The sequence below is a fragment of the Grampus griseus genome (assembly GCF_964374135.1).
Source record: "Grampus griseus genome assembly, chromosome: 11".
Lineage (NCBI taxonomy): Eukaryota > Metazoa > Chordata > Mammalia > Artiodactyla > Delphinidae > Grampus > Grampus griseus.
Genome location: NC_139005.1, coordinates 23,695,598 through 23,714,477, shown reverse-complemented (window position 1 = coordinate 23,714,477; position 18,880 = coordinate 23,695,598). Strand labels below are relative to the sequence as shown.

The window sequence follows — 18,880 nt, the reverse complement described above, 5'->3', positions numbered from 1 at the left end:
AAAAATATATACACACACACACACACACACATGCACACATACATGTATGTATGTATGCACACACACATGTATATATGTATGCACATACATGATATATTTAAATGAAGGTGTACACACACTGTGCTAAAATACAAACAACAGAAATCCCAAGTCATATATAAAAAGGCTAAATATAACATATAACACAAGCCTAGAGCCAGCCCTTGGTTGGGAGCTGGGGAAGGGGTGGTATGATCTGGTGACTATGTACACAACTTGTGGTGGACAGGGAAGGCACCAGTATAGACTCACTCCACAATACTGGCCTACAGGAAAGCGTGATGTAGGTCATATACCAAAATAGTTGTCCACCTTGCTTTTGTGTACAACCAAACTTGGCAGGCACCCAGAGGACTGTGGGTTTGTTTTGATGACAGGGCACGACATCAAGCTGCTGTTAAACCTCCCAGCCCTAGGAACTCACCTGCTACCCTTCCTCCCTCCCTTTCAGACTCTTGGCCCTTTTTCCAACCCAACATCCAGAGCCTGAGGCACACCCAGATCACCCACCCTCACATGACTAACTTGCAAGCCTTCCTGGAAAGCAAGGTCCTTCTGTTATCTGTCCCTTTCTGATCCTAAGATATATGGAGACATTTCTGTAAATGTTTGGCACCTAAGTAACATGATGGTTGTGGATAATGCCACAATGACACAGGGAGACCCAGTAACAAGGCATGCAGGGTGAGGGAAAGGGGCACTGAGCTGCCCTAGCATCTCAAAACCAGAACTGCGGCTTCCTATGCATTTATGTGGGTGGGAGAAGGGATGTGCAGAATTAACTTCATCGACTCCTCAGCAGCAAATACATTCAAAATTGAAGGTGTCTTGAGGGCCCCACTATACCCTAGTCACTCCTCTGGTCACTCCTCTGGAGGAGCTCGGTGCAGTGACAGCTGGAAAATCTGAGTCCCGATTGAATCTGCCACATCAAGAGTCCTTTTTTTTTTTTTTTTTTTTTTTGCGGTATGCAGGCCTCTCACTGCTGTGGCCTCTCCCGTTGCGGAGCACAGGCTCCGGACGCGCAGGCTCAGCGGCCATGGGTCACGGGCCCAGCTGCTCCGCGGCATGTGGGATCTTCCCGGACCGGGGCACGAACCTGTGTCCCCTGCATCGGCAGGCGGACTCTCAACCACTGCGCCACCAGGGAAGCCCCAAGAGTCCTTTTGAAGAAGCTTGGCAAAGTAATTTTTTCTTTTGAGCAAATGTGCAGCACATCCTTGGGAAGGCCATGTGGAAGGATGCTCTCCAGCCCAGTCAAATGATCCAATCTCACTATTATCTTAGTTCCCTCTGAGTTTTTTTCCTACCGGCCACCCTCACTGTACAGAAAACAGCCAAGCACCGTGAAGGTCAGTCATCGATGGTGGGCAACCAGAAGGCCATGTTGGAACAAGCACTGGCAAAAGTCATGAACTTGGGGTTGACCTGCAAACAGGTGATGGGGCCTGTGTGTTTGCCATCCAACACAGCTACTTTTATACCACTGTCTCCATTCCAGACATGAATCTTGCCATCCTCTGTACCAATCATAATAAACTGCGAGTCTGGAGTAATCGAGGCCTTCACTGTGACGGCTTTGCTGCTGGCATAACCCCCAAACGTATGCATCACCACTCGTTTGACTGCATCGATCAGATGGATGAAGCTGCCATTGGTGGAGATGAGGATGAGTTTGCCATCATTGCTGAACTTAACTCCTGTCCACTCGCAAGTCCGATCATACTGCGTCTTAAATGTCACAAATGGCCCCTTATGGGAAGAGCGAAGATCATAAAGTTTGACCATTTCAGAATTGACACGTGCAGTAAAAATTAATCCTTCTGGATCAAAAGAACAAACTGGCTTGCCCTGTAGATGCCTGAGACCCTGGCAGTTAGGAGACTGGAGATCCCAGAGCCGAATGGTCTTATGTAGAGACCCAGAAATGAAAGTGTCATCCACAGGTGACATGGACAAGGCCACCACCCTTTTGCTATGTCCAGGAAAGTATCTGATGTATTTGTTGTCATGCAAGGACAGGTAACTGATAGTATCATCTGTTTTGTTAGGGCTGTAAACAACTGTGTTTGCTGCATGAGAGTATCTGATGAGGTCCACGCCATATTTCTTACTGTACAGGGTTCTCTTTGGTTTGCCCTCCTGGCAGTCACAGAGCACGATGGAGTCGTCGTCGCTGCTCGAGATGACCGTCTCGCTGTTGGGGCTGAAGTCAAAGCGGTTAATCTTGTCCAAGTTCTTGCGGAACACCTTGGTGACATGGAAGTTCCGCAGCACGCTGTCGCTCAGCTTCATGGCGGCGAATGCTGGAGATGGTGGCGGCTAAAATGGATTTTTATAATTTAATCTTTGTTCTATGACCTTTCTATTTTTTAAAATTAATATTTATTTATTTATGGCTGCACTTGGTCTTAGTTGCAGTGTGCGGGATCTTCACTGCAGTATGTGGGATCTTTCACTGCGGGGTGCAGAGTTCTTTGTTGGGGAGCATGGGCTTCTCTCTAGTTGTGGCACGCGGGCTCTCTAGTTGTGGCTTGTGTGCTCAGTAGTTGTGGTGTGTGGGCTTAGTTGCTCTGCGGCATGTGGGAATCTTAGTTCCCCGACCAGGGATCGAACCTGCCTCCCCTGCATTGGAAAGCAGATTCTTAACCACTGGGGGAAGTCCCTATTCTATGACCTTTCTAAAGCCATTTACTAGTTGTAGAAATTATTTTGTAGGTTCCTTAGGATTTTCTGTATGCCCAATGATGTCTGAAAATAACATCAGTTTTGTTTCTTCTTTTCCAGTCTACATGCCTGATTTCTCTTATTCTTCTATTACAATTTTAGAATTACATTTCAAAAAATAGTGAGTGATGATGGAAGTGGACATCCTGATCTTAGGGGTAAAGAATTAACTTTACGATTATGTGTAATGTTAGTTGTACAGTTTTTGTACTTGTCCTTCATTAGATTGAGGAGTTTCTTTTCTTTTTTTTTTTTTTGTGATACGCGGGGCCCTCACTGTTGTGGCCTCTCCCATTGGGGAGCACAGGCTCCGGACGCGCAGGCTCAGCGGACATGGCTCACGGGCCCAGCCGCTCCGCGGCATGTGGGATCTTCCCAGACCGGGGCACGACCCCATGTTCCCTGCATTAGTAGGCGAACTCTCAACCGCTGCGCCACCAGGGAAGCCAGAGGAGCTTCTTTTTAACACTTGTTTGCTGAGAGCTTTTTTCATGAGTAGCTGCTGAACTCGCTAGCTAATTTTTCTGCAACTATTGAATTGATGATTTTACTCCTTTATTGTGTTAATATGGTGAACTCCACTGATTGATTTTCAGAGATTCAACCAATGTTGCATTTGTGGGATAAACCCCGCTAGGACCTGATGTGTTATTCCTTTTATATATTACTGGATTTACTTGTGAAATAGTTTGTTAAGAAATTTTGTGTCTAAATGTAAAATAGATAGCTAGTGGGAAGCAGCCGCATAGCACAGGGAGATCAGCTCGGTGCTTTGTGACCACTTAGAGGGGTGGGATAGGGAGGGTAGGAGGGAGACGCAAGAGGGAGGAGATATGGGGATATATGTATATGTACAGCTGATTCACTTTGTTATACAGCAGAAACCAACACACCATTGTAAAACAATTATACTCCAATAAAGATGTTAAAAAAAAGGAAAAGAAATTTTGTGTCTATATTAAGAAAGTATATTGTCCTGTAATTTTATTCCTTCACCTTTTTGGTAATATATTCTTAAGTTGTAATAAGATTTTACTAGCAGATTTATTCCCTCAGCAGATGTCCTCTGGAGGATCAATAGTCAGAATTATATCCTATGTTCACACCATATCAACTAGTGACAAAGGGATGGTTTCCTAAGCTTGATTTAGACTATTAAGGATACACTTCTGAGAGAGGGGCTGCTACTAAAGCTATGTGGAGAGGGTGACTCCCCAATCAAAATCACAAGTTGTTTTGGAGAGGGAAAAGGAACAGCTCTTACAATACATCCACAAAAGATATTATTACTATCATCCCCTTTGACAGAACGGGAAAAAATAGTTTAAGAAGTTAAATAGCCAAAGTACACAGCCAGCAAGTAGAAGACCCAAAATTATGGAATAATGAAAACAGTATGACTACAGGTGTCAAGAAACTTGTTATAACCTAGTCACATCATGAAGTAACTCTGGGACCTGTAACTATTCAGCAAAACTCTCAGGAGCTGTCTCCCCATCTCAAAATTAAGCTCTAAAATAAGTTCTATGAATCACAAATTTCACTCTCAAATACAGATTTCCATGGCACGTGTCCCCAAATTTTATTGAATTGATTAATGAACCATTTGTGACCTGAAATATCAGGAACTAATTGTCACTATCAATTCTGTTGGAAAATAAAGCAACTAGAATGTTGGTTTTGTGTAAGAAACTTGGAACAAGAAGAACTGAAGTTTGGAAACTGAGTTTACATGATATTCCATCTTCATTTTCTTTTTTAAAGATCTTATGATTTACATAGTTTTAAATTTTCTACTACCTTGTAATTAAATACATGTAAAGAATTAAAGCAACAAAAGACTTAAAGTTATGAAGGAGACATGATGGTAGTGAAAAAACTTAAGCATCACATAGTTTGAATCTTGCTTCTGCCTCTTCCTAAAAGAGTAAGGACAAGTCACTTAACTTACTGACTCTCAGATTCTTCATTAGAAGAGGTGTGAGAAAGTCTGGTGAAGGTTAGAAAAGCTATTTCTCAAAGTTATATGAAAATGATGAGATAATATATGTAAAATTAATAGCAAAATATATGTACATAGAAGGTGCTCAATAATTGTTTGTCCCTCTCCCAATATTACTTACGAATGATGATTATAAATGTGCTTCCTTCTGAAGTGGATATTCCTAAGCTAGTCTGGATAACTTAGAATGTGTGAGGCTTTGATTACTGTATATTTTGATGAAAACTGAGACTCCTCTCCAAGCCTTAAATTAATCCAGACATAAGAGAAGGGTTAAGGGAGGGAGCTGTAGCAATAGGAATTGCATCTTTATGATTTTCTGTGGTGTGCCTTCCTCCCAGTCCCTTCTGATCCAGGTACTTGAGAACTTCCTCCTTAATGAGGTTTTTCATCTTCTACACAGCTATAATTTTACTCGCAGGAAGATTTACATAGATGTGAAAGAAAAATTCTACCTGAAAGCTTAAGGTCCCAGGTAATAGAGCAAACCTTAACCCTACACGTGGTAACTGAATTTAGGAATTTGGGAAGGCTTATTAATACCCTCCCTAATTCTTCTTCATCCACTGATTTATGCTTGAATTCTCTGTTTCATTCTTAATAACTCTTTTTTTTTTTTTTTTTTTTTGCAGTACGCAGGCCTCTCACTGTCGTGGCCTCTCCCGTTGTGGAGCACAGGCTCCGGATGCGCAGGCTCAGCGGCCATGGCTCACGGGTCCAGCCGCTCCGCGTCATGTGGGATCTTCCCGGACCGGGACACGAACCCGTGTCCCCTGCATCGGGAGGCGGACTCTCAACCACTGCGCCACCAGGGAAGCCCTCTGTTTCATTCTTAATAACTCTTAAATTACATATGTAAAATCTCTGCAGTAACAGTTGAAGAGGTTAACCAGAATTTTGCAATTACCCATGAAACGAGGGGCTACAAGTAGATTTTAAAGAGGATTAAAGGAAAGCTTTAGAACACTGAAGGGGGTAGAGTGTGGGAACCAAAGACAAATTTCATCAGGAGTTTTGTCCAGGACTAATCCTTATATGTAACCCATCACAGCAGTTTACACGTTTTCTATTCCTCTGGTAGCCAGTAGTTGAATTGGATTCTTTGCTTCTTTGTTCAGGAGAATAGCTACCAACCAATACACGTTCCTAGCTCATCTTTCATTACTCTCCTATAGAAACCAAGGTGACTTCCTTGCTAGTCTCAAAATATGCTTTATACTTTCTTACTTCTACATGATTGCTCAGAGTATGTCCTACCCAGAAAGCCCTCACTATCCACTGAAATCTTGCTCATCGGTCAGTGCCATTTTCAAATACTCCCTTCTTTGTTCATCTCTCTGTGTCACTAAACATATGTTACCTTGGATGGCAGATATTTTGTTAACAGCTCTATTAAATCATAAGGTACTTTATCTCAGAGAGTAACAATTAGCTATCTCTGTAGTACCCTCCACGACAACTTTCACATTATAGGCACTTCATTTTTAATCTATTTGTTTAGTTTTTATTCTATTTGTAAAATATAGAATAAATTTGTAGCATAAATTAACAAATGGAGTAATTCTGTGCCTTGAAAAATCACTGACCTGAGAAAACTGAAAATTTCCTAAATCCCTTCTAGTACCATCACCAAATGGTATGTATATGATTTGGGGGGAATAGCTCACTTTTGACATTTTGTGTTTGAGTTGTTGCTGTTATTATATTTTAGAGATATCATGGAAAATAATAAATGAAGGACACTATTCTAGATAGGAAACAAGAAGTCTGAGCATTGGGCACTAAAATATATGATGGCCAGTAATTTATTTCATTAACTTTCTCAGAGAGCTAAATTGCTAATCTTGGTTACTTGCTATGACTGATGTTTGTTGGTTTTACTGTAGCAACTTTTCCATCTGTTGATGGCCAGTAGTTAAATTGGATTCTTCTTTCTTTGCCAAAAGAGTGGATGACTTAATAAAAGTGTGGTGTTTCTATATAAAATTAATAATATCTCTCTTTTTTTTGGTATGTCATTTGCTCCAACCAAGAAGACTCATAGTTAATGTTGCCTGTCCTTCACTGAATATTAATTCAAAAAAGATCCACCCTAAATGGAAGAGCCACTCTGTCAAAAGACGAGAGATGACCATGGATCAGAAGACTGTTTGTAGTTCAATGGTTTTGAGGTTAATAAAAAGACATGTTATTCCTGAGTCCTGTCGAAGTCTAAAGACATTGCCAATGCACTAAATTGGAGACAGTCTGATAAACTAATTATGAACAAAATATCACTGGGAGACTATCAATTTTTTAAAAAAATTTAATACAAATACGTGATAATTTTCAATTTTCACTCCCTTTGGAGCATATATATCCTGACACTTTAAAATTTCAAGTGACTTAGGCTTTGCATTAAAAAAAATAGATTCCTTTCTGTTATGTCTCTGATGTAGTTATTTCTCACCCACAGAACCTAGAATTCGATGATTCTCAGGAGCTAGGAATAAAATAATTGTTAAAGATTCTACCAAGGTCCAAAATTGTTCTTGAATTAAAGGGATGCTAAGCCTAACTAAAGTGAAGGAGAATTTCCATCCAATAAATTTCAGAAGTGTAGGGCTTATAATTTACCCCTCTGCAATTGACAGTTCTTTGAGACTGTGTGAACCCCCAAAAAGAAGGCTGGAAAAAGCCAAATTAAAGGGCAGACATCTTAGGTCACTCCAAGAATCCGAAATGAAACTGCCTTCTGCAGCTCCACTCAACAAATAGAGATTTTCCAGTTACAAAATTTCCATCAAAATCCTAACCTACACATTTTGTATTTCAGTTCTTCCTCTTGTACAGGCTTAGATTTCCCTCAGATCTGTGATTCTGTCTTTATTTCAGAAACTCAGGGTTCCTTACTTTCTGAAGACTGATTTAATGATTTACGAATGATCTTCTTTTGCCAGGGTGTCAACAAATTGTCCAAGACTGTGTTCCTGAAATAGCTGAAATCATTTTCAGGCCAAACTCCATAGACATTACATTTTATTATCCTAGAAAGAACCGCAAGACATTAGTCATTGCTAGTTGCATTCCTATGTTATGAAAGACTTTTATTACTTCTGTTTCTATATTTACAAGAGCGCCCCAGTTTTCCCAACATTATTTAGAATAACAAATCAGCATGCTCCTATACTATCATACATTCTGTACCCAAAAGACTCTGATTAGTAAGGTAGATATTTCAGAAGTGCCTAGTTCTGAGTCAGCTGAGGCTTCATGCATTCATTACCTTGCGCTTGTGGTCATGGCCAGGACAAAATATTTTAGTTCCTTAATCTCAGAGGCTTGTGACTCTGGGAATCCACCAGCAATGACCCTCGGCTCAGTCTTCTATAAGTAATCATTCTTGTGAACAATCTCCTTCCATTTCATTATAGTCTTCTTGGAAGGTCCTCAAAAATACAGTCAAGCCTGTAGTAAAAAACATATATACCACTTTACTCATCTGAAATGAAGACTCAGTAAAAGTATATGCTCTTTTCTGCTCTGCCTTTTCACACTTGCATTTATACTGTGATCATTTTTATTATCCTTATACTTTTAAAATATGAGTTGAGTAGTACGTAATATTTTAAAACATGGCTATAGAACAATTAAACATTCTATTTAGTATTATAGGGCTTAAATATTTTTTAACATAGAATTACACTATGTATCTTCTTTTTTTAAAAAAATTGGGGTATAGTTGCTTTACAATGTTGTGTTAGTTTCTGCTGTACAACAAAGTGAATCAGCTATAAGTATACAAATATCCCCTCCCTCTTGGACCTCCCTCCTACCAAACCACATCCCACCCATCTAGGTTACCACATAGCACCGAGCTGAGCTCCCTGTGCTATACAGCATGTTCCCACTAGCTATTTGTTTTACACATGGTAGTGTATATATGTCAATCCCAATCTCCCAATTCTTCCCCCTTTCCCCCTCCCCGTGTGTCCTCATGTCTGTCCTCTATGTCTGCATCCCTATTCCTGCCCTGCAAATAGGTTCATCTGTGCCATTTTTCTAGATTCCACATACATAGACAGATGAATAGATAAAGAAGATGTGGTACATATATACAATGGAATATTACTCAGCCATAAAAAGGAACGAAATTGAATCATTTGTAGAGACGTGGATGGACCTAGAATCTGTCATGCAGAGTGAAGTAAGTCAGAAAGAGAAAAACAAATATCGTCTATTAACACATATATGTGAAATGTGTATCTTATTCTTAATGATTTTTTGGTTGTTTGTTTTTGACCTTACCTTGGGTGTGTATATCAAAGTGATAACAGAGGTTCTTTAATTTTCTCTTTATCTCATCTCATATTTATCCTGAGGCTCTTTGGGAGTAGAATTGAAATAAAATAGAAGCAGGAGCTTAGCAGGTTTTCTAAGCAGCAGTTTATTTGTTCTATAGCATAAAAGAGGAGAAAGGTTGTAGGTGTTGATTTACAGGGTTGGCTCGCTTGGCACTGGCTAAGCAGAGTGCCTCTGGGCTGTAAGACAGGCCTGAGCATATATGGCACATATGGCTTCATGGAGACAGTTGAGAGAATAGTAGGCACTCCTCACTTTTATAGGCACTCACACTTTTAGTGCAGTAGTTCCATAGGTACTCACACTCTTAGTGTAGTAGTTCAGTAGGCACTCACACTTTTAGTGGCTTAAAACCTTGTATCCTACAATTGGCTGTCATTGTGACAGGAGAGGTGAAACCCAGTTAGACACTTGGTCTTAGCTTTGGCCCCCTGGCCCGGGGTGGAGTGGCTTTTCTACCTTGTTGGCCTGTGAGGTCACCCCACTCCCATTCAGTACTTCTCTGAAGCTTCTGTTTATTGAGTTGGTTATTAATTAGTGCTACAAGTGAATTCTTGCTGTGCCATCTGACTATACCTGAGGCACCCTGGGTCACCTCTGATTTCAGCCATAATTGTGATGAGTGTTCAGCACAACCTAGATTCACCTTCACTGACAGCATCCCACTCCTAAGTGCACCATGTGCCTTTTTACTTTCTGCTCCAGGGCTTTCTTTAACTCTGCAGGAGCCTATAAGATGAGCTTGGTCCATGCACAAGCTCAGTCCAGAAATTCAGAGTAGTTAATACTCATCAAAAATATGGGATGTGAGCTGGTATGTAAGGATTACAACCTCCCATTCTTTATACCATTAAGTGACAATTCTAGTAAATATTTTGAATGCATCTCTTGACATCTCCTTACCCACAGTAGAGACTTTGATAATGCTCTCATATTTTCTCCTCCTTCCTTGTCTCACTCTCCCCATTACTTCACTCTTGTATCCTGCGATTGTATCTTAAATGAAATATCCTTGTCCAAGTCTTTGTCTCAACCTCTGCTTTCAGGGAGCCCAAAGTAAGAGAGTTGGCATAGAAGTGGTCCTTAAAAGACAATTCTCAGAATTGGATTATAGAAATGGTTCACTCACCAGTGAGAAGCAATTATAGAGGGCATTGCTGATGATAAGTGGAGAGGTGATAACCCGTAGGATGGTTATAACTGCGGGCAAGTTATAGCATTACCAGTACTAAGATGCTCACCTGTGTTGGATCCAGAGGAGGTACAGATATGAGTAGAAGGAAGGGTATATAGCAGTGGTTGGCCTGCTGTAAGCTGTTCGCTAAATCTGATCCACTGCCTAATTTTGTTCATAAAGGGTTATTGAAGCACAGTCATGTGCATTTATTTACATGTTGTCTGTGGCTGTTTTTATGCTATGTTTACTAGTTGCAACAGAGACTATATGTCTAACAAAGCCTAAAATATTTACTCTCTGACTTCTTACAAAAAAAGTTGGCTGATTTCTAGTGTACAGCATGGGTTAATCTCAGCTAGACTGGATTGCATGCTATTGATTGCATGCCTATCTCTAGAGTTGCCTGAAGAGTAGTACTGATCCTTGACCAAAGCCACAGAATCTACTAATTGAGATGAATTGTACTTTGCAAACATGAGCCTGTGAGTTGTTTGAGGACAGGATATAATTACTTGTTAGCATTGTATAATAATAATATTTGGATTTACCAATTATGACTTTGCAGCTGATTTTAGTAGAACATGGTGGGGGGGGTTTCAATATTTGAGGCTGGTCACATGGCTGGAATGTGGTTACATAAATAACTTACTAATAAGATCCCGTGAACATAAGCTAGTGCCATAAATGTCAGGAGTGGAATGACTGAAAAGATCTTTGACTAACCTTTACCTTGGACTTCTCAGTCTTCTGAACTGTGAAAATAAATTTCTGTTGTTTAAGCCACTCAGTGTGGAACTTTGTTCTAGCAGCCTAAGCAGACTAATACAGATGAGAAAAGAGATGAAAATGAACTTTTTGTGTCTGAAATGGTTACTAAGTCATCCTTGGTTTGAAGTGGTAAAGACATTGTGCTCTGTGATGGGGGAAAACTTATCAATGGTACTTAAGGATGATAGATATGGAGCCTAAGAAAATAGGAGGATGGAATAAAAGGGATGTATAGATTGACAGCAAAGTGTCAAAGAGTTTTGTTAGTCATCTCATTGCTAGTGAAGAGACACCAGAAATTAAGTTTATTTTTGCACTTTGGTCAGAAAATGAAGCTCCAACCAAGGGAATCTGAGTGACTATGATATTTGAGAGGAAAGCTACTCCTGTTTGACTTCTAGTTACAAAAAGCATGGTTTACATGGGACATGTTGTAGGACAAGAGAACTTGGGGACCAGAGGATATACAGTTAAGAAACTGAATCACTATATTGATGGGTATAAGCAGTTCCCTGGGGAGTCATTGTTAATCTGTTACTGAGAATTATTTACCACCCTATCATCTGGGGTGGATTCCCCAGCTCTGGATACTGCTGAATGGAAAATATGTTTTGGTTAATACCAGAACTACAATTAGCTGCCATTTTTGCAGAGATGAAAATCTCACAAGAGGGACATTCAACCTGTTGTATTGGACTAAAGGAGGAGCATGTCATATCTGTAAGGAAGAGTCAAGCTACCCCACCCCATCTGTCTAAACTTGGTCACATAGCAACAAATGATTTACTACTGAATGCATAAGAGAGCCCCATGTCTTTACCTTTCAAATTCCATCCCATATAAATGAGAAAGGGCAAGGAATCAGGCACTATCAAGACTACTATTGCTTCCAGAAATATGGGTCAGATAGTGTAATTATTTAGAGACAAAGACAGTTAATTTAAAATAAATGATAGCTGGAAGGTAAAATAATTGCAGCCACTAAGTTTTGGAGTATTTTGTCATACAGTAATATGCAGCACTTATATAATGAATACAATATCCTATAGTGGATTAAAATGTGGGGTTTTTGGCAGGCTTCAGTAAGAGACTCACAGTTTTTACCTTTAGGGATCTGGAAGAAGGTTATGTTTTCTCTGGCAGAGAATTCCCCATCATTTGAGAAGCAGGTCCTTGTGTTGTACTGGACCCTAGAAAAGACCAAGTTTCATGTCATAGGGCACCAAGCAAGTTACCATAAACCCAAGATGCCCATCATGACCTGGATAGTATCAGACACATGAGGTTACAAGACTGGATGGGCACAGCAGCAATGCATTGTACATATCTGAGATTGGGCCTGGATAGGTCCAGGAGGCACCAGTAAATTCTTTGGATTGGTAACCTAGCCTCTCATGACACCCACATTTATTGTAGAAATGCTTCTTCCTCAACTCATAGTATACCTCACAGAAAGTTTCCTAAGGCCAATTGGTAGAAGTGGGAGAAACTGGGAACTAGTTCACAGATGGGTTTATAAACATATTCTAGCTTTAATTGGAATGCTTCAGAACTTTAGCCCCACTCAGAGATGTCCTGAAAGATAGTGGTGGGGTCATACACCAAATGGGAAAATCTTTGAGTGGTACACTTGGCAACCCCTTTGTGTAGCTCATGGTAAGGATGCAAATGTCGTGCTGACCAGTGGCCAGTAGCTTGGAAGGAGCAAGATCCAGGACAAGGAGATCTGAGGAAGCAGCATGAAGATTGATTTTTTGGGGGGAATGGACACTTTGTGTGAGGACTTTGTATTAACATTAGTGCCCACAGAGAGAATCCACTACAGAGAAGGCAATCAACAGTTAGGCTGAATAATACAGTAGACTTCAGCTAGTTTCTATGCTCAGGCTCCTCTTCATTGCACAGAGGATCCATTAAGGTAGCTATGGTTGCAGTGATGGGGGTTATGCATGGGTAAAGCACAGGATCCCTCTAATTGAGACTGATTTAGCTATTGCCATGGCTGAATGTTCAATATGTCAGTGAAGAGGCCAACACTGGGATCCTAATATGATACAACCAACCATCTACTTGAAAGCAAATTGGTTATATCAGATCCCTTCTACCCTAAAAAGTGCACTGATTTATCTCTAACAAAATTATCTAGGCTGGATTTGGATTTGCCTTATCTACCCATAATACCTTGGCCGGCACCACCATTTGAGAGCTTAGAGAATAAGTCATCTATCAGCATGATACCCTACCCATGTTTTTTCAGGCCAAATGATCTGTTTTATGATAAAAGAGATACAACACTGGGTGCATGGCAATGAACTCTACTCATCTTACCCATACGTATCTCAGCAGCCTGATGCAGATGACATATTAGAATGTTGAATGTCCAGTTAAAAGCTCAACTAAGGTGCCAGCTTGGGGCTAACGCTGGCCGATCATTGGCTTGGGGTGCTGTCCTCTAGGATACAGTATTATATTGAATCAACAGTATGTATGTGGGAGCTATATCCTCAACAGGTAGACTAGATGGGTCAAACAACCAAAAGATGGTAGTAGTATTAGGCCCTCTCACCATCACTTTCAGTTGCTACTTGTGGAATTTGTGCTATCTTCATAACACTAATTTCTGCTTGATCAGAGGTTCTAGTTCCTAGGGAGAAAAAGCTTTTACCAGAGAACAGAGTAAGAATCCCATTGGTTCTACATGCCATCAGAACAGCAGGCACAGAATGAAATGACTAAAAGGATGGCTGTGATTAGTCTGATTTCTAGGGAGAGCCAAGGTTGTTTCTACTTAAGTTGAGGATGATGTCTGGAACTCAGGGAAATCTCTGGGTGCATCTTTTGCTATTTCCATGCCCAGTGTTAATAATGAATGACAATTACAGCATTCACTTCCTGACAAGAGGAAGATAACTAAGGGCTTAGATGTCTCAGGGATGATGATCTACATGTCTTCTCCAAGATGTATTGATCAGTTGGAGTACTGACAAAAAAAAAAAAGTGAGAAATATCTAAAATGGATAGTGGGGGAAGGAGATAATGAATATTAATTCTTGCTTTGGGGTCAGTTGTAACAACAAGGATGCCAGTTTTTTCACCTAATCTCCTTTTCTTAAGTCTTTGCTGATACTGTAGCTGGCCACACCTTTGAAGCAGACCATGTGATATATTGGATTTAATGGAAAGCTTGAGAAGATTGGAGGGATGTGGGAGGTGGGTTGTATCAGACAACTCTTATATACAATTTCATATATTCTAAGCCTACATTTTGCACCAGCCATTATAGTAGCAGCCATATCTGCTCAGATTTTGATAAGCTTCATGAAATTGAAACTTGACCGTGCCTCATCTTGAGCTTCATGGTATGTAACTCTTGCTTTCTGCTCCATGATTTCTCTGAAGTCAGAGTATGGGATATCTATGGGTATTAGTTCAACACCCACAATATACAATTAGAAACTGCAGGAGAGTTAGGTTGGTGGGGCCACACTTGATCAATGGAATATAGGAGCTAATGTATAACTTTTTCTTTTGTCTCCTGGGCAGTTAGCTCTGAGACATATTTCATAAGGTTCTTTGGACAGTACCATAATATTGAACAACAGTTGCCTGAAGCAGTGGCCAACTTTATAATACACGCTTCAGTTGTTTTTTGCTCTTTCCCTGTTGAGTTCCCTGCCCTTCACGCCTGTTTCCTGGTTTACATTCTCAAATAAACCACTTGCATGTAAGGCTTTATCTCAAAGTCAGCTTTAAGAGAGAAGTACGTGCTAGAATTATTTCTCTATATGCCTTTCTCCCTAATGGACTGTAAGTTTCTTGAGGGTAGGGACGACTAGGTGCTCAACTGATGTTTCTTGAATCAAGAAAAATTCAACATACATAAATATTTTCCAAATATGGCTTTGGTCTGATTTATTCTTTCAACAGAGTAAAACATAAATATCCAAGGAAATTGAAGTTATTTTAAAAGAGAAGATTACTTGTTAAAACAAATTTGGCTGTCTTTACTATGGTCAACTGTCAAGTCTATGAGGCAAGGGACAGTTAGATAGGTCAGTAGAAGATGGAATATCTGAAAACTGGCTGCCATGATGTGGCTTCACTTAAGAAATAATTAAGCATCATAAAAATAATTAAAATGGAAAGAAAACTACCAGTCACTAAAATTAGGTGGTCTAATTGCAATAATATATGCCATTTATTGAGAACCAAGTATTGATAGGCACTTTTCTCAGTGTTCTCCATGTATTCTCTCAGTTAATTCTCATAATCTCATACAATAGAGACTTACGGTTCTTATATATGTGGAAACTGAGGTTTGGAAATATTAATCAACTTGCCCAAGTTCACACACAGGAAAAATGAGTTAAGACATGACCTCAGACTCTCTACTCTATGACATCTCCACCACTGTAGTATAGCTTGAAGACATGTGAGTTGTCTATTCAATCTTCACATGGGCTCAAGGCCATATCTAAAAAGCTGATTTAGTATCACTTTTAAATTTCTGGCCCAAGATTCCTGACTGTATATGCCAGATCAAGCAAAAACAATATTGCATACAAATTAAAAGGTAATAAGTGTGAACCTAGATATGGGATACAGAGAAGCCCTGGTGCATGCTTTATTTTTTACTAGGACATCTAATAGTAAAGGTACAAATGAAGTAGTACGCAAAATGTTTGTACTTAGATCTGTCTCTGTTCTGAGTTTGTGCTTTGGTGCAGTCTACCATGTGAATATAATTTGATAGGAAATATATAGCCATGAATGCTTTAAACAAATTATTTAGCCTTCTGTGCTTTAGTTTTCTTCAGTTGTCATATGTTTACCTGCTCTCCATTTAACCACAGTGTTCTTACAAGGTTAAGAAGAATGTGATTTGAGAAGTCTGAAAGTCCTATTTAAGTGTTTAGCGCTATTAATCATTACTTTCCATCATTAAATTTCTTACGCATCTGCTATATGACCCTACACTGTCCACTGTATAAGATCATCTTTCCTATAATTAAAATAGTCCTCAAACCAAAAATGTTATTGTTTGAGGATATGTTATTATGACCCTTTGGATTAATGCAATATTTTCAGAGATGACACAATGAAAGAATGCTTAAACCTCTGAGAATGCATAAATGTTTTCTTTTCCTAGCTTTTGATATTAAAGAAGCTATTGAGTGCTCCGGACAAATGCTCCTTTTGGGTGAGGTTCATAGCTTTATTGGTTCAGTTTCTCTTCTCTTGGAAACTTTGTGATAGTTTGTGTAACCAGAATCTTTAGAACACTTGTTCAAGATGTAGGAACAAGGTCAAGTGTAGCTCTTGGTCAAATTCCTATTTGTGTTCCAACCCAACTTAGCTGCCATAAAATGGTCAAGGCTACTCTCAAACTGAAACATGGGCAATCTCCATACAAATGCTACAGAATGATACTGTGCCTCTGTGTTCCCTTCACACCAGGGAAGAATGGCGAAAGGGAAGAAATCGCTTCAGTGGGGAGAGAAATAGATGTTTGTTAGACTTATTGAAAATCAAATTGAGGCTTAATCATAAGAGGAGTGTGAACTCTAAAGGGCAGGATTGGACTTTCTTTATTTCTTTAATCCCAGGACCCAGAAAGGCACATTGTAAGCATTTTAGTAAATAATTTTAAAGAAAATAATAAATTGACATTTAACCTAAGAAAACCCATTCCTTTCACTCAATAAATGGAATAATTATGAGGGTGAAGTTAGAAAAATCAGGATGCAAATCTGGCTTCTTCCCCTTATAATTTTTATTTATCAAATAAAAAATTATTCTGTATGTTTACTGAACTTCTAAACCTAAAACTTCTCATCTGTAAAATGGAGGTGAAACTAGCTTCTATATGAGTGACAGAGAAATCTATTTAAAATGCAAATCTGACCAAGACACTCTTGCTTTAAATCTTACTGTCTCCAGGATGAAGTATAGGCTCCCTAGTGAATCACAAAACCCCTTGATGATCTGGCCTTTGGTTTTCTTCTGGACAAATAAACTCTTACAGTTGCTACTGGTGGATTTATAAGCCATAAGAGGTTGTTGAAAAGAAGAGTGATGAATACGTAAGACAGACTAGTTCTTATAATATCAGGTCAGCAGTGGAGTTCCAGAGATTAGAAATGCGTCCCTTGCAAATAATAGAAAACCCTACTACAGTGATTGAAATAGATGGGAAGAAATGTCAAGTGTAAAAGCCCTGAGGAGGGAAGCAGGTTGGCATGTTCCAGGAAAAAAAGCAACCAGTCAGGGATGCAAAACAACACCGAAGAAGAAGGCAAGGGTCAGATCAAATCACCTACAGCTCTGAATGCTCATATTAACCAGTATGAATTTTATGCTACATGTAATGGGATAAGGTTGAAAGGTTTCAGGCAAGTCAGAATAAATATGAGGTGAGAAACAGAATGAAATCTAGGGATTGGTTTCAAAACCAATTGAATGACAGTGTCATTTATTACAAGAGGAAGGCGAGAGAAATGGACGTTGTTGGCTGTGGAAGCAAAGGACAGAAAATCAATAGCTTTATTTAGACATGTTTGAGATGCCTCTTAGACATCGCTGTAATTTGGTTTAGTAAATATTAAGTGTGGATTTCAGGAGTGAGACATAGGCTGGGGAAAGCCTTGCTTTCCTTAGAGTTAGGGACCTTCTTCCAGGGTTTACCTTGGAAAATTTCAAACTCTTCTCCTGCAGTCGTAGGGTTCGCAGGAAATACCATGGGGGCAAATCAACAAACTGAGGGACAGCCAAGGGGATGGAGCTCCTTTAACAGAGCAGGTCTTGTGTATTTGCTTGTTCTTTAAATGTGTTTTCTACATATAGATTCCACATAATATTTCATTAAAAAATTTGAAAGTTATAGCATCATAATAACTAGCATGTACATAGTGCTTATAATGTGCTAGACACTGTTCTAGTTTATATATATATATAAATATATATACACTCATTAGAAATATATTACTATATATATTAGATATAAGTACTAATTTGAATATCACAACAAAAACCTTGTACAGTAGGCACAATTATTAGGCCTATTTTATGATGGGGAAACTGAGGTGGAGAACCTAAGTGACTTATCTAAGTTTCAAAGCTAGAAAGAGGTGGAGTCAGAGTTCTGTTGGATGCCTCACCACTACCACAGAATAATACTGAAACTTTCCAACAGAATACACAAAACTTTAACCTATTTTGATGCCTCATGACTTATAAAAATATCCCAAGCAGCTGATGCCCAACTAGCCTGAATTGTGACCATTTCTCCAAGTCATTCATACTCTTGCCTCTGTACCCTTTTTGTTCTAGACTTCAAAACCCAGCTAAATATAATGTTTTCATAAAGGCTTGCTTGTCTCCTCACCTTCTGAGGGCAGAGTGAATCATGACCTCCTTTGAGCTTTCAGAATGCTCTGTTAATGGCCCACATCCATCAATCATGATTTTTTTTTCTTGTGCATTACCCATTCTCTACCTTTCACACACCCACATAGAGACTGTGAAAGCCTTAAGGACCACAGTACACCTCCCTTGTTTACCAGAGCTTCATAAGGTCTCTTCACTTCTGGAACTAATGGTCTAGAGCAAATGTAGACACATAAGCAACTAAAACCCAATAAACAACTGCTCTAAAGAACTGGCATTTCAGATTCTTGAATCGAACTTAAGTTCAAATCCTGGCTTTGCCACTTGCTTCCTAAACTTAGAGAAGTTATTTAACCTCCATTTGCCTCAATCTGTGTATCTGTAATGTGCTAATAATAGTACCTACTTCATAATGTTGTTATAAGGATTAAACAAGTCAT

General features: G+C 39.5%; 1 protein-coding gene across 1 annotated transcript; it reads right to left on the bottom strand.

Moving 5' to 3' along the window:
* Positions 1-1,392: 1,392 nt before the first annotated feature.
* LOC309830396 (WD repeat-containing protein 82-like) lies at positions 1,393-2,334 on the bottom strand (the record flags this gene model as incomplete). The annotated part of the gene is made up of 1 exon (XM_082666922.1): positions 1,393-2,334. The coding sequence occupies one exon, from the start codon at positions 2,332-2,334 to the stop codon at positions 1,393-1,395; it is 942 nt and encodes a 313-aa protein (XP_082523048.1).
* Positions 2,335-18,880: the final 16,546 nt, after the last annotated feature.